General features: G+C 65.1%; 3 protein-coding genes across 4 annotated transcripts; 2 read left to right on the top strand and 1 right to left on the bottom strand.

The window, feature by feature from the left end:
• The first annotated feature begins 1,573 nt into the window (after nucleotides 1-1,573).
• Nucleotides 1,574-8,992, top strand: HMG20B (high mobility group 20B). 2 transcript variants are annotated; one of them, XM_064734074.1, is made up of 10 exons: nucleotides 1,574-1,799; nucleotides 2,703-2,763; nucleotides 5,016-5,115; nucleotides 5,365-5,568; nucleotides 5,727-5,847; nucleotides 5,956-6,008; nucleotides 6,241-6,316; nucleotides 6,458-6,673; nucleotides 7,052-7,184; nucleotides 7,839-8,992. In XM_064734074.1, the coding sequence occupies exons 2-10, from the start codon at nucleotides 2,726-2,728 to the stop codon at nucleotides 7,849-7,851; spliced, it is 954 nt and encodes a 317-aa protein (XP_064590144.1). In that variant the 5' UTR covers nucleotides 1,574-1,799; nucleotides 2,703-2,725; the 3' UTR covers nucleotides 7,852-8,992. The 2 variants fall into 2 exon arrangements, with proteins under 2 accessions (XP_064590144.1, XP_064590145.1); XM_064734075.1 differs by having other exon boundaries at nucleotides 1,700-1,782.
• Nucleotides 8,993-9,273: 281 nt separating this feature from the next.
• GIPC3 (GIPC PDZ domain containing family member 3) lies at nucleotides 9,274-11,676 on the top strand. The gene is made up of 6 exons (XM_064734315.1): nucleotides 9,274-9,522; nucleotides 9,936-10,121; nucleotides 10,391-10,571; nucleotides 10,972-11,084; nucleotides 11,199-11,280; nucleotides 11,525-11,676. Exons 1-6 carry the CDS (start codon nucleotides 9,274-9,276, stop codon nucleotides 11,674-11,676), a joined length of 963 nt encoding a protein of 320 aa, XP_064590385.1.
• A 344-nt stretch (nucleotides 11,677-12,020) lies between these two features.
• On the bottom strand, nucleotides 12,021-18,320 carry TBXA2R (thromboxane A2 receptor). The gene is made up of 3 exons (XM_064734271.1): nucleotides 18,302-18,320; nucleotides 12,846-13,745; nucleotides 12,021-12,431 (listed from the first exon to the last, which is right to left on the bottom strand). Exons 2-3 carry the CDS (start codon nucleotides 13,650-13,652, stop codon nucleotides 12,180-12,182), a joined length of 1,059 nt encoding a protein of 352 aa, XP_064590341.1. The 5' UTR covers nucleotides 13,653-13,745; nucleotides 18,302-18,320; the 3' UTR covers nucleotides 12,021-12,179.
• Between the last annotated feature and the right edge of the window lie 449 nt (nucleotides 18,321-18,769).

Genomic DNA, 18,769 nt, shown 5'->3' with positions numbered 1-18,769 from the left:
ACAGCGATCCACCGATCCCAGCGCGCACTTACACCAGTCACACCAGTGGTGTCCCCAGTCCGATCCACCGATCCCAGCGCCCACTTATATCAGTGCTGTCCCCACTCCGAACGGGACTCCGCTGCTGTCCCCACACTGCTCCCAGACACATCACAGCTGCCCTCACGCCGATCCCAGTCACACCAGTACCATGGCACTGCTGCTCCCAGTCATACCAATGCTGCCCCCATACTGCTCCCAGTTGCACCAGTATTACCCCCACACTGCTCCCAGTGACATATGTGCTGTGCCTACAGTGCTCCCAGTCACGCCAGTACTTGTCCTGTACTGCTCCCAGTCACACCAGTGCTGTCCCCAGTGATCCCAGTATCACTCCCACACTCCCAGTCACTCCTGCCCTGCCCATAGCAGTCCCGCAGACCCCAGGGCCCTCACACAGCTCCCAGTCACACCAGTGCTGCCTGTGACAGTCCCATCACCCACAAGGGAATGCCCCAGTCACTCCAGTACCTCCACACTGCTCCCAGTGACCTCAGTACCCACCCCAGCAAGGCGATGGTCTCCATGCTGCCAGCGGGCACCCCAGAATTCCAGTGACACCAGTACACCCTCACTGCTCCCAGCACCCCGGTATTCAAGTGAGGGTCCCCATGATGCCCAAGCCCCACTGATCCCAGTACACCATCACACTTCTCCCAGTCACCCCATACCCCAGTATGCACCAAGTGGGGAGTGTCAGTCTGCAGGAGTGGGGGTACAGGGATTGTGGGCGCTGGGACCAGTCAGCTGGGAGTCACTGGGATGCTGGGATGACTGCAGATGTCACAGGGACACTCTGCTTGGATGGGCACTGGGGTTAGTAGGAGTCGTGTGGGGGTACTGGGGTGACTGGGGACAGTGTGGGGAAAGGACTGGGCTCACCAGAACTCTGGAGTGGCTACTGGAGTCATGGGACACCCCGTCTTGGGTGAATACTGGTGTCACTGGGAGTAGTGTGGGCTTACTTGGGCAACTGGGAGCTCCTGCTGAGTAGGTATTGTTGTGACTGGGATCAGTATGACCAGTGCTGAAGGGCACTGAGACCCTCTAGAGAGGAGTATTAGGGTCACTGGGACTCTGTGATGACCACAGGCATCATGGGGATCCCCAACTGTGTGAATACTGGAGGCACTGGGAGCAGCCTGGGGGTCGTGGGGGACCCCCCCTTGTGTATTTAATGGAGTCACTGGGATCAGTATGGGCAGTACTGGAGGGACAGGAAGCAGGGTTGGGTGAGTGCTGGGGGCACTAGGACTCTAGGATAAGTACGGGTGTCATGGATACCCCTTGCTGGGTGGGTACAGGGGCCGCTGGGAGCGATGGAGCAGGGTGGGCACTGCGGTCACTGGGAGCGGTGGGAACACACTGGGCACACTGGGATAGGGCGGCGGCCGAGGGACGCCGCCATGACGTTGCCCTTTGAAGGCGCTGCCCACATCGGGCCACCGGAGATGCGCCCCCTCCTCTTTGTCGTTGCCCCTTTAAGACGCTGCCCTCTCCACAACACTTCCTCGTCCCCACGCTGGCTGCTGATTGGTCGGGCCGCCAGCAGCGCGCGCGCGCCGCGCCGGCCAGCCCCGATCCCCCTTCCGCCGCTTCCCTCTGACGTCATCACATCCAACCAACCCGCGTCTGGCTGCGCTCAGCGAGTCGGCGCCGAGCGGCCAATCGGGGGAGCTGCGGCGGGAGCCTCGTTTGCATAATAATAGAGGGGCGTGGTCAAGTGAGCGGCGGCGGCGGCGGGTCCGGACGGGGATCCTGTGAGGGGGGGATCCTCTGGGGGGGGGGCGGCTCCTGTGGGGGGATCGATCCTGTGGGGGTTCTTAGGGAGGGGAGCTCTGAGGGGATCCTGTGGGGGATTCTCTGGGAGGCGCCTCTGGGAGGGGCGCTTCTCTGGGGGGATCCTGGGGGAGGGGGGATCCTGAGGGGATCCTGTGGGTGGGGAGCCTGTGAGGGGCGTTTCTGGGGGGGGGATATTCTGGGAGGGGCGTTCCTGGGGGGATCCTGTGGGCGGGGATCCTCTGGGAAGATCCTGTGGGAAGAGGGATCCTGTGGGGGAGATCCTGTGTGAAGGAGGGCTCCTGCGGGGGGGGAGCCTGTGACGGGATCCGGGGGAATCCTCTGGGAGGGGCATTCCTGGGGCGATCCTGCGGGAGAGGAGCTCCTGCGGGAGGGGGGCTCCTGTGAGGGGATCCTGTGGAAGGAGGCGCGGGTAGAGGGCGGGTTTTGAGGGCGAGCCCACTGGGGCGCTGCTATGGGACCCCAGGAGGGCCGGTGAGGGGTGCTGGGGGCACTGGGGTGCCGGGGCGCACAGGGAGTTACCCGGGATGAAGCAATTGGGGCTGCAGTGGCTCTCGGGAAGGGGGGGTTTCTGCAGGGTAGGGCTCAGGGGGCGCTGGGGATCGCGGTGGGAGGGGAGCAAGGGGCTTGAGCCCCTGGGAGCTGTGATGGCACCCCCAGGGAGGGGTGGGTCAGTGGAGTGGCTGGAGCTTGTGCCGGATCCTGGGGCTGGGGTGGGTGGATAGGCCAGTAAGGGGCTGGTTGGGGAGGAGATGCCATTTGGGTAGAGGTTCTGTGATTTCACATGAGGGAGGCACCTCCGAGGGGCGTTTCAGCGGGGTCACCACCACCCGATGACAGTGCCAACTGTGCTCTGCCCACAGGGTGCTGACCAAGACCCCTGCCCATGGCCCACAGCACCAAGCAGCCGCCTGCCGCCCTGCTGTAAGTGCCACCAGCTGCCAGAACCTCCTCTGGCCACCCTGCTGTGTGTCAGAGCCCCTGCTGAAAGAGCAGCAGAAACTCACTCCCTTCCAAGCCTTGGGGGTGGTCTGTGTGTGCTGGGGAGGGATTGTCCCACTCTGCTCTGCTCTGGGGCAGCCTCAGCTCCAGTGCTGGGGGCACTTTGGGCACCACGGGATCAGAAGGACCCAAAGCTGTTGGAGAGTGCCCAGAGGAGGGACACGGAGCTGGGGAAGGGCTGAGGAGCAGCTGAGGGCACTTGGCTGGTTCAGCTGCAGCCCAGGAGACTGAGGGGAGGCTCCTCGGGGGCTGCAGCTCCTCCCCAGGGCAGGCACAGGGGCAGGGGCTGAGCTCTGCTCTGGCACAGGGACAGGAGCCCAGCAAGGGCTGCAGCTGTGCCAGGCCTTGGCATGGAGCTCAGGGCAAGGTTCTGCCCCCCGAGGCTGCTGGGCACTGCCCAGGCTGCCCAGGGAATGGTGCCAAGGCTGCCAGAGCTGCAGGAGCTCCCGGGGGTGCTCAGGGTGGGGGTGTTGGGGTGGCTGGGCAGGGACAGGGCTGCACTGATCATCCCAGAGGGTCCCTCCCAGCTCAGGATATTCCAGGATTCTGTGATTCTAAGCATATTGGGAGATCAGAATCAGCAAGGGCTGAATTCCTCTGAGAGTTGTGCTGTCCTGAGTTGTCCTTGGCCCTCCTGTCACGGGGGTGGCGGATGGGGAAGCTCCTCAGAGGTGGAGGGAGGTGAATGCCAGAACAAACTGGCTGAGGAGGAATCTTGCCTGAGATAACTTTACTTTTTAAAGCATCCTTAGGCATTCGAGGAATCCGGATCACAAGGGGGAGGGAGATCTGTCTGGGCTCGAGGGTGTCAGTGTGTTCCTGGGAAACATGATGATGCTTTTCTGTGCACATCACTGGGAACATTGCTCTTGCAGCTGATAAAGCCAAAGGCTGGCCATGACCCTGCACAGCCTCAGAGGGTTCTTTTTCCCCAGGAGCTGGAAGAAGAGGTGGTCTCACACCTTTCTGTAGGGTTTTTTGTGAATGTGGGGGTGTAGGGCACTGGTTGCCTCTGATCCTGGTGGAGGGACTTGTCCCACTTTTTCTACAAGGGCCACTGCAGTGTCAGGCTCATGGAAGGGGTTGCCTAAATTAACTGCAAGGATGGCTTGTCTGGGTGATAAATGGATACCAGTAGCTTGGGCTCTCTGCAGAAATTGGGGTTTGCTCCAGGTACATGGTGTGGCAAACACAAGGGAAATTCCAAGGTGCATCCTGAGCATGTTGGGATCACTGTGGCTTTTGGCACATGTCTGTGCCAGAGTTTGTGTTTGGCCCTGGGCTGGTTCCCAGATCTGGGCACCTGGTTGGAACCCAAGCATCACTTGGTGATACTCAGGAGCCCTTTGTGGCTCCCTGATGTGGTGAGGACATTTCCAGCAGAGCAGGAGCTGCCTTGAGGACCCTGGGGTGTGAATGGGACAGGGCTGGGAGATGGAGCCAGCGGGAGGAGTTGCCAGGGGGCTTGGGGAGCCCCAGGGTGATGCTGTGGTGGGACAGGGAGGCTCTGCCCACCCGGGGTGCTCGGTGGGGCAGGGAGGCTCTGCCTGAAGCAGCTGCTGATCCATGAAGCTGTGGCAGTGACCTGGGACAGGGGCTGGGCCCTGCAGTGCAGCCACTCGAGGTGCTGGGGAGGTGTCACAGGCAGCACAAACCTGCTGGGGTGGTTGTGGCTGCAGCAGCTCCAGCCAGTGCCCTGCCCTCACCCTCTGCCCCCAGGGTTCCTGGGGTGTGGGTGATGCTTCCAGGTGGTGCCCCTGGTGCCAGGATCCAAACCCCTGTGGCTTCTGCTCCTTTGCAGAGTCCCTTGGGACCCCCACCAAGGCGTGTCCCAAGCCCAGGTGACAGGCAGGGATGTGACTGTCAGTGTTTCCTGACCCCAAGAGCCAACCCCCATCCAAATGGCCCTGAGGAGCCCCAGGGCTGCCCCCAGACCTCAGGGCAGCTTTAGGGTGCAGGGGTGCCCTGCTCAGGTGCTGGGCTCTGCTTCAGTGCCATGGCTCTGCTGTAGCCTCCCCTCATGGGAACAAGGGCTCCATGGCCATGCTGGGTTTGGGCTGTTTGACTCAGGGGCTTTGGGGAATCTGGTGAGTGTGAGCTCATGCTGCTGGGGGTGTGTCACTGTTGGTCCCCATGGTGTCCCAGCCCTCTCTGACGGTGCTCTCTGGCTGCAGACACGCCACGGGCAAGGCTCAGCATGGGAACTTCCTGGTGGCCATCAAACAGGAGAAGGGGGAGTCGGCCCGGGTGGGTGGTGAGAAGCCAGAGGAGGAGGTGAGTGCCAGAGCCCGTGTCCCTTCTCACTCCATGCCTGGGCCCAGGTGCCCAGCCTGGGGCTGTCCCTGCCCCTCTGCTCACCCTGCACCAGCCCAGGAGAGGCTGTGGGTGTGGCCATGGGCCAGGGAAGGGCTCAGACTTTGCCTTGAGGGCTGCATGGCCCAGGTGGGCCTGGGGGCTCCCCTGTGTCCCCCTGGTGCGATGGCTCTGGTCCCTGATGGGCTGTCCCTTCCCCGTGGGTGCCAGCCGGTGAAGAAGAGGGGCTGGCCCAAGGGCAAGAAGAGGAAGAAGATCCTTCCCAATGGCCCCAAAGCCCCCGTGACGGGCTATGTGCGCTTCCTGAACGAGCGGCGCGAGCAGATCCGCACACAGCACCCCGACCTGCCCTTCCCAGAGATCACAAAGATGCTGGGAGCAGAGTGGAGCAAACTGCAGCTCTCTGAGAAGCAGGTACTGGCCCCCAGGGCTGGGCAGCTCCCCAAACCCCTGAGCTTGCCCCAAGAAAGGTGCTGGGCCCAGTGCTGGGGGGTGGGAGCTGGGCAGGGAGGGTCAGCAGCTCCTGGGAGGGTGGGTGGGGTCAGGCTGAGCCCCTCTGTGATCCCCCACAGCGGTACCTGGACGAGGCAGAGCGGGAGAAGCAGCAGTACATGAAGGAGCTGCGGGAGTACCAGCAGTCAGAGGCCTACAAAATGTGCACGGAGAAGATCCAGGAGAAAAAGATCAAAAAAGGTGGGCTGTGGGAGCAATGGCTGCAGGATCCAGGATCCAGCCAGGTGCTGCCAGAGCTTTCTGGAGACCTGAGGCTGGGCCCTGGGTGACCTCCTTCCTCCCCTGCAGAGGACGTGGGCACGGTGGGTGTGAACACCCTACTCAACGGGCACCCGCACAAGGTAAGGCTCTGTGTGGGGAAACTGAGGCACATCACACTGCTGGGCTGGGCTGGCTGCAGCTGTGAGTGGGCACAGGGAGTTCTGGGGCTGAGCCCCAGGTTCCTGGAGGGGTGGGAGGCAGAGCATAGCCATCCTCCCTCTCCAGACAGGGCCAGCCCTCACCCGGCCCCACGGTGTTGGGGTCCCCTCTGGTGGGCCCAGCCCTGCCCAGGCCCTCCCTCTTGTCCCTCAGGCTGGTGAGTGCAGCGACACCTTCTCCACCTTCGATGTGCCCATCTTCACCGAGGAGTTCTTGGACCAAAACAAGGGTAGGGGCTGTGGAGGGTCCTTGGGAAGCCTGTGGGGACACAGCTGCTGGGAAGAGCTGTGTGTGGGTTTGGGTTTGAGTTTGGGTTGGGGTTGAGGGGCTCTCCAGGGCCTGTCCCCACGGGCACGGTGCTGTCCCACAGCCCGGGAGGCCGAGCTGCGGCGCCTGCGCAAGATGAACACGGAGTTTGAGGAGCAGAACGCCATCCTGCAGAAGCACACTGAGAGCATGAACTGCGCCAAGGAGAAGCTGGAGCAGGAGCTGGTGCAGGAGGAGAGGCAGACCCTGGCCCTGCAGCAGCAGCTCCAGTCTGTGCGACAGGCCCTCACTGCCAGCTTCGCCTCCCTCCCCATCCCCGGTGAGCTGGGGGCAGCTGTGGGGCCCTGACTGCTGGGACCCCTGCCTGGGCACTGAGGGGTCCCCCCATCCCATACAGGGCAGCACTGTGGGGCAGTGGGGTGGTGGTTAGTGCCCATCTGCTGCTGGGGGGGCATCCTGCAGCACATGGGAAGCCCAGGGATGTTGCAGCCAGCTGGGACAGGGCAGGCTGGGATCCCTCCTTCTCTGGAGTCACGCTCACAGCTGCGCCCCAGATTGGCCGAAATCCTTGTGTTCCTGGGCTTGTGCCACTGCAGGAGATGGCTTCTGGTGCTGGGATCCCTTCTGTAGTCCCCAGCACATGAGCATGGTGGGGTGGGGACCTGCTGGTCCTGCTCACCGGGCTGTCACCTCACAGGCACTGGGGAGACCCCCACGCTGAGCACCCTGGACTTCTACATGGCCAAACTGCACAGTGCCATCGAGAGCAACCCCCTGCAGCACGAGCCGCTGGTGCTGCGTGTCAAGGAGATCTTGTCCAGGATTGCCAGGTGGGTGGCACAGGTGTCCCCATGGCACTGCAGGGCTGAGCTCCAGCTGCTGGTGATGAGCAGGAAAGGTGTGGACAGGGATGGGCAGAGATGGTGTAGCTGCTCCAGGGAGCTGTGGGAGAGGGAAGCCCAGTCCCTGAATTCAGGAGGTGTCCCCATGTCCAAAGATGCTGATCTGTTGGAGCAAGTCCAGGGAAGCCCATGGAGATGCTGCCAGGGCTGGAGCCCCTCTGCTCTGAGCCAGCCTGGCACAGCTGGGCCTGCTCACCTGGACAGGAGAAGGCTCCAGGGACACCTCAGAGCCCCTTTTGGGGCCTGAAGGGGCTCCAGGAGAGCTGCAGAGGGACTGGGGACAAGGCCTGCAGGGACAGGACACAGGGAATGGCTCCCACTGCCACAGGGCAGGGCTGGGTGGGAGATTGGGAATCAGGAATTGTGGAATCCATCCCTGGAATGGATTTCCCAGAGCAGCTGGGGCTGCCCCTGGATCCCTGGCAGTGCCCAAGGCCAGGCTGGGCAGGGCTTGGAGCACCCTGGGATGGTGGGAGGTGTCCCTGCCATGGCCGAGGGAGGAGCTGGATGAACTTTAGGCCCCCTTCCAATCCAAGCCATTGTGGGATTTTGTGTCTCAGCTGTGCTTTTCTCCCTCCTCAGTGAACACTTGTGAGAGGACCAGTCCTTCCAGACCCCGGACCTGGCTGGACCCTGGGCCTGTCCCTTGGAGCTCACTCAGGGGACAGTGTCTGCAGGGGCTCTGGCTGCTCCCCCTGCCCCTCGCACCTTCCTGCAGCCGGGACCCCCAGCCCAGACTGCCCAACCCACGGCTGCACCGGCTCCAGGGACCTTGGGCTTTGGGGACAAGCGGTGACAGGGCTGAGGGACAGCTGGGGCAGTGCTGGGAGAGGGTCAGCGTTGGTGTGAGCACCCCTGGCTCTCCCCTGGGCCCCCAGCCCTGCCCTGCCAACCAGGGGCTCCCTGAAGCCTGACTGGGGCAGGGGAGGCGCTGGTGGGTTTGGGCCTGGAGTGAACACACCCCTGTAGGGTGAGCTGGGGCTGTGGGGAATGGGGGCAGTGGGAGTGACTGGGACCCCCTTGGTCCTGGTGCTGCCTCCTGTCCCCTGGCCAGCCTGGGAACCTCTTGGTCCCATCCCTGCAAGGGCCTGAGGGCAGCTCCTTCCCACCACCTGCCTCAGCTTTTATTTGATGCGTGCCTTCAGCCTCTGCCTCTGTCACCCTGCTTGGCTCCCCTCCTTCCCCTCCGTATCTGGGACCAGGCAGTGAGATCCTGAAAGCAATAAAACTCTTTAGGCCAGAGGGAAGCTGGAACTGTGACCCCCTCCTGGGGCAGGGAGCAGAGGAGAGCTGGGTACCCCCTCCTGTGGTGGGGGACCCCTGGAAGAGGGGAGCTGGGGCCACCTTGTCCTGGGCTGGGGACCCTGTAGCCGGGGAGCTGTGACCGACCCCTTCCTGCTTGCAGGGACCCTGGGTGTGCTGCACTGGCTTTTGCCTCCTGCCCCTTTTGCCTGAGCCCCCCTGCTCTTGTGGGACCACTGTGCTGGCAGCCGGGGTCAGGCTTGGTGTCCCCGGGACTGCCTGTCATTAATCTCAGACTGTGTAATTAGAGAGTGTCTTATTTTCTTACTTAGCACTACATGGGCCTGGCCCTGGCCCTGGCTCTGCCGGGGCCCGGGGTGTTCCCACCCCTCCCTCGCTTGCCGGGCCCGCGCTGTGCATCTGCCATTGGCCATCTCCTGCTGCCGCTGGGCTGGGGATGGAGATGGGAGCAAATAAATGTGGGAGAAAACCGCTCTGGTCCCTGTGTGTTTGTGCTCAGCGGGAGCTCTGGAGCTGATCCCGGGCTTGGTTGGGGTGGATCCGTGGGGGGCAGCCCTGAGCCCATCGCTGCAGCCCCCAGCCCCGCCTGGGGGGATGCGATGGTGCTGGCTCGGGGCCGGGGCTCTTCCTACGTGGCAGAGCTCACCCGATCCCCGCGGGTGACCTGCGCCAGCGGCTCAGGTTCCCGGGTGCGGGGATCGCCTTACGGCCGGCGGGGAGCCAGCCCCATCCATAATTCAGCAGCGCCGCAGGGATGCAGCGGGCGGGCAGGCACGGCCGGCAGCCCCCCGAGGGCGGCCCCATGGAGAACGGCGTGGGGCAGGAGCCGGGGACCCCCGAGCCGGCCGGGCCCGCGGCCCCCCGGGCCCCCCGCGCCCGGCCCAGGCTGGTGTTCCACACGCAGCTGGCCCACGGCAGCCCCACGGCCCGCATCGAGGGCTTCACCAACGTCAAGGAGCTCTACGCCAAAATCGCCGAGGTCTTCGACATCTCGCCCACCGAGGTGAGGGGCTGCGGCCTGGGGCGGGGTCACCCACCCTGAGGCACTGTCTGTGGCCTGTGCTCCCCCAAGTCCCCAGATGCTTGCAAATGTAGTCCCCGAAATTTTCTGCAGGGGTATTATGGCCTCAGGGTTGTATTGGCTCCTCTGGGGAGGGCTTGGGGCTCTGTGCTTCAGTTTACGCTCTGTATGTGGGCAGGGAGCAGTGGCTGCCAGATTCCAGCTGGCTGGGGCTGGGGGAAGGTGCGCAGGGATGGGGCAGTGCAGGGTCCCCGGCAGGCTGGGGGTCCCTGGGCCTCTCTGTTCTAGTGGTGCCCGGATCTGACTGAGTCCCCCTGAGCTGGCCGTGCCTCCCCTGTCAGCTCTTGCCCTACTGGGGCATCCCCAGTCCCTGCTGATGGGGTTCCCTGGGGCAGATCCTCTTCTGCACGCTCAACACGCACAAAGTGGACATGCAGAAGCTGCTGGGGGGACAGATTGGCCTGGAGGATTTCATCTTTGCCCATGTCCGGGGCGAGACCAAGGAGGTGGAGGTGACCAAGACAGAGGACGCGCTTGGCCTCACCATCACAGACAACGGGGCCGGCTACGCCTTCATCAAGGTGAACCCCCGGGGCAGCCCTGGGGACTGTGGCCCTGCAGGTGACATCCCCTGCACGTCCTCTCCCTGGGACCAGGCTCCTCCCTGACTCCCCACACCATTCCTGCCCTGGGGATCTCCCCTGGCCTGGGGACGTTTGGGAGGGCTTCCCTGCCTGACCTGGCTGCCAAAGGCCGTGGGACCCCCGAGGTGGTTGTGTGTGGGTCGGGATGGGGGCTGTGTCTGGCTGTCCCATTGTGCCGTGTGTCCCTGTGCCACCGTGGTCCCCAGAGGATCAAGGAGGGGAGCATCATCAACCGGCTGCAGACAGTGTGTGTGGGGGACAGCATCGAGGCCATCAACGACCACACCATCGTGGGCTGCCGGCACTACGAGGTGGCCCGGATGCTGCGGGAGCTGCCGCGGGCCCAGCCCTTCACCCTCCGCCTGGTCCAGCCGAAAAAGGCCTTCGGTGAGTAGGGGAGGTTCCCCTGCTCTTGCCCTGGGGACCTTGGGATCGTCCTCAGGCCCCTGTGGCCCTGGAGCCCCTCCCCAGGGACCGAGTGCCTCCCAGGGTTCACTGCCCCCTGTGTGTGTGTACCCCACAGCCCTGGGGCACTCACATGGGGGTCCTCACACCTGCTCGTGCCCCCACGGGCACCCCCTTGCTTTGTGTTCTCCTGAGCATCGTGAGCACCCCAAAACCACGAGCATCCCCCCGCTGCACCCCTGGGTGTTCCTGACACCCCCCTGTCCCACACACGGCTCACCCTGCAGTGCCCCTGGGGGCTGGGCCGTGGCCGGGCAGTGAGCAGCGAGGGGCTGGGGGTGCCCGGTCCTGGCCGTGCCCTCACCCCCGCCCCGGGGCACAGACATGATCGGGCAGCGGACACGGACAGGCAAATCCCCAGGCGAAGGCAGAGTGGCCAGCGGGAAGGAAACGCTGCGGCTGCGGACACAGGGCCCGGCCGTGCTGGAGGAGGGGGTAAGGCCCACCCCGAGCCCCCCACCCCGAGCCTGTGGCTGCTCACCCTGTGCCGGGATGGGGATCAGCATCCCCTGTGCTGCCCCGCACTCACCCCGGGCGCCTCGCCCCCAGCCCAGCCCCTCCGAGGAAGAAGCCGCCCGGCGGGTGGATGATCTGCTCGAGAGTTACATGGGCATCCGCGACAGCGACCTGGGTGAGGAGGGGCCTGGACGAGGAGCTAACTCTGCCCCTACTCCTATCACTGACCCGTCCTGACCCTCACTCCCACCCCAACCCTGCCTTAGCCCCCGCCCCCTCCCCAGCCCCTGCACTGCCCCAGCTCCCCCTCCTGTCCCAGCTCCTGCCTCTTCCCCTGCTCCAGCTCCAGCTCCTGACTCAGCCCCTGCTCCTGTCCCAGCCCCTCACACTGGCCCTGACCTCCCTCTTCTCCCCAACAGCCTCGACGATGGTGGAGGCAGCCAAGGGCAGCCCCAGCGTGGCCCAGCTTGCCCAGGGGCTGGACTCGGTGCTGGGCGAGTTCGCCTTCCCCCAGGAGTTCGTGGCCGAGGTGTGGGCAGCCGTCTGCCACCCCAAGGGGGATAAGGAGTAGCTGGGGGGCAGGTGCTGCCCCTCAATTTTGTCCCTTCCCCACGCCCTCACCTCATCCCCACTCCATCTGGGGCTGAGGTGCTGGTGGGGGTCCCCATCCTGTCCCCCACACCCTCCTGAGCAGCACCTACATCTGTCCCTTGGCTTGGGGGACAGAAGGCACCCAACCCACCCACCTTCCTGAGGATCCCCCTTGCACTATCCCAAACGTGGTGGGCAGAGGCTGTGGGTCATTAAACGAGAGACAGGAGAAGGGCTGTTGCTCTGATTGTCAGCAGGGTGGGCTCCCTCCAGGTACCCTCCCTGTGCCCCCTCAGGTGATCACCCCCAGCAGGCACCAAGAGCTGCACCAGCTGTGCTTTATTGGGGACGGGGAGGGGGAAGCAGCCCCCTGACAGCCCCTTGGCTATCGTGGGGGGAAGCCCCTGGATGCAGGTGATGAGGATCCACGGTGGGTGAGGGGGGATGGCCGTGTCCCCCCCCACCCCGTGCCCCTCCCCAGTGCTACTGCAGCACGGAGGCGGCGGTGAGCTTGCGGGGCAGGGAGGGGCTGAGGGAGGCCAGCGAGGCCCGGGGGGGCAGCCGGGGGTACACGCGCTGCAGCACGGCCCGGCGGAACAGGATGTACACCCAGGGGTCCAGGATCTGGTTCCAGGTGACCATGCGGATGTAGATCAGCAGCATCTCCTGCGTGTCCGTGGGCAGCACCTGGGCCTGGCCAGGCAGCTGCTGCAGGACCATCTGCACAATGAAGATCTGGGGGGAAAAGGGGACAAAAGTGTCAGTGGAGGATCCGTGAGCTGCTCCGGGGTGGGGAAGTGATGAAGGTCAAGGCACTGAGCCCCTGGGAGGAGTCCTGGCCTGGTTTGGGGCACTGCTCTGTTTGTCACCAGGGGCCAACTCGGGGTGTAGAGAGGTGGCAGGGGGACACCAGCAGGGGAAGTCTTACCAAGGGGACACCTGCACACCTGGGACCTCTCTAGCAGGGACATGGAAGGGACACAATGAAAGCTGGGACCTCACTGTGAGGGGTGGGGGACACCAAGCCCCAGGAGTGACACTGGGGGAGCACACCAAGGCTGAGACCCCACAAGGAGGAACAGGGGAACATGAAGAGCCAGGAGGGACACAGAGGGGTGGTGATGGGGCACACCAGGACCGAGGCCTCACCAGGAGGGGCATCCAGCAGATGGTGGCGATGATCATGATGCCCACGAGCTGCACCATCATCTCCACCTCGCTGTCCCGGCGCCGCTGCACCGACTCGCGGTCATGGTAGACGCGGCAGAGCGTGACCACACTGATGGTGTTGAGGATGAAGGAGAGCAGCACGGAGAGGATGCCCAGCAGTGCAAAGAGCAGGCAGAAGACGACGTCGCCAGTGTCGGGCAGGAGGGTGAGGAAGCACCAGGAGCCGGGGAACTGCAGCGTGTAGCGCCCCAGCCCGAAGAGCGGCAGCAGTCCCAGCAAGCAGGAGAAGCCCCACACCAGCCCCACGATGGCCCAGGCGCGGCGCTTGGAGAGGCTGGTGGAGCGGGAGAAGGGGCGGTTGATGCCCAAGAAGCGCTCCCCGGCCATGGTGGCCCCCAGCAGCAGCGGGCACTGCCCGAAGAAGACCATGGAGAAGCCGAGGAAGTTGCAGAGGTGGCAGCCAGGGTCGACCTTGGCCCAGGAGAACTTGGTGAAGTGGTAGGGGATGATGACTGAGGCTGTCACCAGCAGCCCCATGAAGTCTGTGACCACCAGCCCGCAGAGGAAGATGAGGAAGGAGGAGCGGGCCTGGCTGGAGAGCTTGCGGGAGGAGCTGACCAGGACACAGAGGGCAAAGAGGTTGGAGCAGAGGCCGATGAGGCCGAAGGCCGTGGAGAACCAGGGCGAGGCGATGCTGTTCTGTGCACTGGCACGGCCGTCACTGGCATTGAACACCCCGAAGCACGAGGCTGCCTGCCCGGCCGTGCTGCCGTTGGGGGGCTCCATGTCCTGCACCCCCTCCTGCTCCTTCCAGCAGCCTCAGGCCCCGGCCTGGCTCTGCTCCATGGCTGCAGCTCCCGCCGCTGCCGGCACCAATCCCTGCGGGGGAACAGAGGCAATTTAGGGCTGCTCCCTATGGCCAGGCCCACCCATCATCCATCCTCAGCCTGCAGATATGGGGTCCTCCAGGGGCTGTGGAGAGGAACACCAGGGTGGGACCTCAGCCCATGGAGGGGACACCAGGGTGGGACCCCAGCCCATGGAGGGGACACCAGGGTGGGACCCGGCTCGTGCCGCCCCCAGGCGCAGCTGCAGAGGGTGCCAAGGGCTGCAGCCCTCCAGCTGCTGGGATTAACTGTCCTGGGCCAGGAGCCATGTGGGGCTGCAGCCATGAGTCTGAATCCCGGCACAGAGGGTGCTGGGGAAACTCAGCATTGACAGCCTGGCTCCCTCCTGCCCCAAGGGGACTCAGCCAGAGATCCCTGGGCCATCACCCTCCGTCACGGTTGGGGACACACTCTGAAGGATGCAGGCACAGAGTGGCTGCACCAGGGCATGATTCTGACACTGCCTGTCCCTGAGCATAAACCCCTGGCTCTTTGTGGGGATGCCCCATTCCTCCAGTGTGCTGAGGAAACCTGAGGTACAGGTTTGAGGCTGTGCTGCAACCCTGGCACTGTGTCCAAACCACAGCCAGTGTGGGTGATAGACTGGCTCTGGCTTCCTGGCACCCCTCACAGTGGGAGCTGTGGGTTTGTCACCAGGACAGGGTGTGACAGGGATGGCTGTGGTGGTGAACAGCCTGGTCAGTGCCACTTTGCCTTGCTTGGGCTGGGAAGCATCTGGAAATCTCAGAATCATGGGATATCCTGAATTGGAAGGCACCCACAAGGTTCATCAAATCCAGCTCCTGGTCCTACATGGCCCTCCATTGCAAATCAGTCCGGGCTGCAAATGGGATGATGTGGGACAGGACAGAGACGTGGCAACAGTGGGGACTGGACAACCTGGGGCACAGACCCCCACAGGGAGCACACCCCTCCTCTCCTCCTGGGACCCCTTTCTCCAGGCTGGATGTTCTTGCCACCCCACTTGCCCCAGCCCACCCTCCTGGCTGACAGGGCTGACAGGGTCCTCAGCCCAGTGGGATGCCCAGTGGGATGCCCAGCCCTACCCCAACACGCCACCCCTGCAAAGCCCCCACTGCAGAGCTCCTCCCCAGTGCACGGTGACACTGCCACCTGTCTTCTGTCCCTCACAGAAATCAAACCTCACACCAATGTCACACCAACTCTGATCACTGCCAGCCCTGGACGTTGGTCCATCACTGGTCTGGCTCTGTGAGTGTTGTCCTGATGGTCCCCATGCCCTGTCCCTGCCCCAGACACCCCTCACTGCCAGCCCCTCTCTGGCCCCTGGTGCGGCCGCTGCGCACACCCGAGGCAGGCGCTGATCCCACAGCCCGGCTGGGATGGGCCAGGCATTGCAACATCCTCTGGGGCCTCAGTCTGGTGACACACGGGGCTAAGGACACACAGAGTGCCAGCACCCTGCCCTGCCCCGGCACCGGCCGTGCCCCGGGACCTGCAGCCCCGGGACAGGGAAAGGGCCGGGGATGGCGGTGGTGGCTCGGCCCCGTCCCTCTCCTGTCCTGTCTGTCTGGGGTCTGGCAGAGCACTGGTGAATCACTGTGAGGGTGAGCCCGGCTGTTTCCATGAGCCCAGAGTGAAAACTCGCTGCTGTTTGTTCTCACTGCTCCCCGAGGGACCGCCCCAGCCCCAGAGGCGTCGGCCCTGCAGACAGTCCTGAGGCCTCAGCGTGACATTCTGAGAGCCCGAGGAGTCACCAGCCTTTCCCACGTCCTCTGGGAGGTGACAAAGTCACCCCTGCTCCACAGCGGTGCCACACGAGTGCCTGGTGTGCCAGTCCCCCTCCAGCTGTCCCTTGCCACCCCCCTGCCCACACTGCTCTGGGTGCTGTCCCCAACATGTTCCCCTTGTCCAGAGTGCTCCCTCTGCTCACGGGGGTCCCTCTGCCCCCCTGGTGTCCCTCTAACCTGGGTGCTCACAGCCCCAGGGTGCTCCTGGCTGCTCACTGGGGCAGGGAATGACCCCTCCCCACAGTGTCCAGTGCCAGGGGGGTCACCCTGCAGTGGCACCTTGGCCAGGCACGGAGGCAGCAGCCGCAGAAGCTCCAAATCCCACCATTACCCACACCCCCCCGTGCTCCCTGCACCTCCTGCCCTGACAAAAGCACAGCCAGGCCCCACTGTGGCCTGACAGGGACCCCGGGGCTGGGGGACTCTGAGCTGGGCTCAGGGGCTGAGCCCTGGGACCCCCCTGAGCAGAGCTGCCTCAGCTGGGCACAGCACTCAGAGGGAAACAAATATTTACAAGGGGCCACCCAGCAGCTGCAGCGCTGGAGCGAGGGAACCCCTTCTGTGCCAGAGCACACCAGGGCTGCCTGGGGGAAGGGGCTCCTGTGGGGCTGGGGGTCCCCACTTGCCATTTCCCCCATCACGGGCAGCCACTGCAGAAGGGAAATCCTGAGCCCAGGGACTGCCCCCAGTGACCCCCTGTGCTTGGGTTTGGGGTTCTGCACCCAGAAAAATGGACATGCCAGGGAAGCAAGGGTTTGGCAAGGGGTGCTGGGGTAAAGTCCCAGAGGAGAGGAGCCAGCTCTAAAATGTCCTGCTGGAGGCTGTGAGGCACTGGCAGCAGTGTGGGGGCTCCTGGCAGGTTTGGGTCCTGCTGCAGATGCACCAGGGCTGCCCTGCCTCTGCTGGGCTCTGCTTCCTGCCCTGGCCACATCCGAGGGGAGGGAGGGAAAGGCAGATGGGGACTGTGGGAGGCTGCTCCTTATCAGCCCCTGCCCCAGCCTGCTGCTTCCCCAGGCTCCCCCAGGCATGGGCCTGGACAGGGCTTGCAAGATCAGGCCAGGATGGGGGCAGGGAGAGACACCACACACCAGCAAAGGGACCCCCAGACCAGACAGCAGTGACTCCCCCACACCCCATGGTACCCTCGGCCTGGCTCTGGCCCTGGATGTGGTGCTGAGCCACAGGGCAGCCGTGCAGAGGATGCTGCAGGGTGTCTGCATTTATCCCTGCGTTTGTATTTATCCCACATCCCACTCGCTGGAGCTCTCCAGGACAGTGACCTTCCTGCACGATCCCTTCTGCCTCCTCCCCCTGGTGCAGGTGGTCCCACGGGACACTGTGTCACCTGCCAGGGGTGGGTGTGGTCCCACTGCCACCTCCCTCCAGCCTGGGGCTCGGGGGTACCAAATCATGTCGAGGTCATCAGCCAGGACAGGAAAGGCTGTGGGGATGAGGACTTGGCAGAGCATCAGTGTTCCTGCCTGGGGCCACAACAATCACAAGGACCTGTTCCTGAAGAAGTTGGCCTGGCCGAGAGCAGAGACATCCCAAAGACTCCCAGGACAGAGGACATTTCTGGGAAGCAGTGACACACGGGATGGTTCCGGCCAGGCATGGTAACTGTCCTTGCCAGGGTTTTCCCTGTCCCTGCTGCGGCCCAGGGCAGAGGTCCCCAGCCTCTCGTCTGACTGGGAAGCAGCTGGCACCATCCCCAGTCTCCAGGGCCCCGGAGCCGGGCAGGCGGTGGCTGCAGGATCAGCCCGGGTGTCCTGGAGTGCAGAGCCCTGGGGCACCCGGGCCCCCCGCCCGCAGCCCCGCGGCATCTCCAGGGCTCCAAGGCTGCTGGGCCGCCCGCTCCGACAGCCCGGAATGGACCCTTCCCTTCCCGGCCCTTTCCTGAGCCTTTCCTCGTCCTTCTCCGGCTCTTCCCAGAGGGAGCCAGCGGCACACGGGGCGGGCGGGGGAGCCCCGAAAGCAAACCCTGGTTCCGAGGGACGCCGAAGATTCCTGACGCGGACCCTCGGTCCCGGGGACAGACAGACAGACAGTGGGGGGACCGGGGTCACCACGTGTCCTTCCCCCACGATGGGGTCTCGGCTTCCCCTCACTCGAAACGCCCCCGATCCTCGGGGCTGTGTGCGGAGCCGAGCGCCCCGGGAGCCTCGGGAGCCGCTGGAGTCCCGACCGTCCTACAGAGCCCCGGAGCCCCCAGAGCCGTCCCGGCGGTCTGTCCGCCCATCCCCGTCTCTGTCCGTCCATCCCAGCCTCCCGGGCTCTTTGTCCCTTGGTCCCGAATCTCTCGCCCTCCTCCAACGCATCCCTCCCCGCGCAGACCCGAGCCTACTCGTGCGGCGGGACCTCCGCTCGGCTCGCTCGGCCGGCTCACCGGCCCGCTCGGCTCGGCTCGGCTCGCTCGGCTCGGCTCGCCGGCTCGGCTGGGCGGTCAGCGGCCCGCCGGCCGGCTCGGCTGCTCGGTTCGGCTCGGCTCGGCCCGGCTCGGCTCGGCTCGGCTCAGCGGCCGGCGGCCGTCGCTCAGCCCGGCCGCTCGGCTGTCGGCTCAGCCCGGCCCGGCTCAGCTCCGCCGCGGGGCGGGGGAAGGGCCGGGCTCGCCGCGCCCCCCGGAACCGGCCCCGTCCCTCTCCGCTCCCTCCCTGCTCGGGACGGGCCTTCAGGCGGGGGTGGCCCCCGGTCCGGGCAGCCCCCCCCGGTGCAGCCCCCCTGGCGGAGGCTCCCGCGGCTGGGTCCGCTCGGGCTGCGCTCCCGCCCCGTTACTCACTCGTTTACTCGGGCGAGTGCCTGTGCAGGCGGGGGTGGGCGCTGCGGCCGTGCCGCCCCCCGAGGGACCGACGCGGGGGGGGGGGGGCGTCCCCGCCGAGCCCCGCAGCGACCCCGGGAGCCAAAAGGGGGAGAGGCGGCTCCGGGCGCTGGGGCGGCCGCGGGCTGGGGGTCCCTGGGCGCTCCCGCAGCCCCGGCCGTCCCTGCCCTGCGGGATTCGTCTCCCGGGGCTTTTCCCAGCCCGGCAGCTCCGAGCTCGGGATGTCGCTGCGCTGTCCAAACCCGAGACCAGCTGGGGTGGCACGTCCCAGGCAGCGTTCCCTCCCTCCCACGGTCCCAGGAGCGGCAGCTTCCATCGCTGGTGCCCGTGCTCCGCCGAGGCGGGCATAGCTCGGCCCCGGCCTCGGAGCTGGCTCCGCAGGGTCCGCGGGTTCATCCCGAGCGAGCAGGGGCACAGCGGCTCCGCTCT

Source organism: Zonotrichia leucophrys, chromosome 28 (genome assembly GCF_028769735.1).
Source record: "Zonotrichia leucophrys gambelii isolate GWCS_2022_RI chromosome 28, RI_Zleu_2.0, whole genome shotgun sequence".
In the NCBI taxonomy this organism is placed as follows: Eukaryota; Metazoa; Chordata; class Aves; order Passeriformes; family Passerellidae; genus Zonotrichia; species Zonotrichia leucophrys.
The sequence above is the reverse complement of the archived record's forward strand: the minus strand, read 5'-3'. Positions and strand labels throughout refer to the sequence as shown.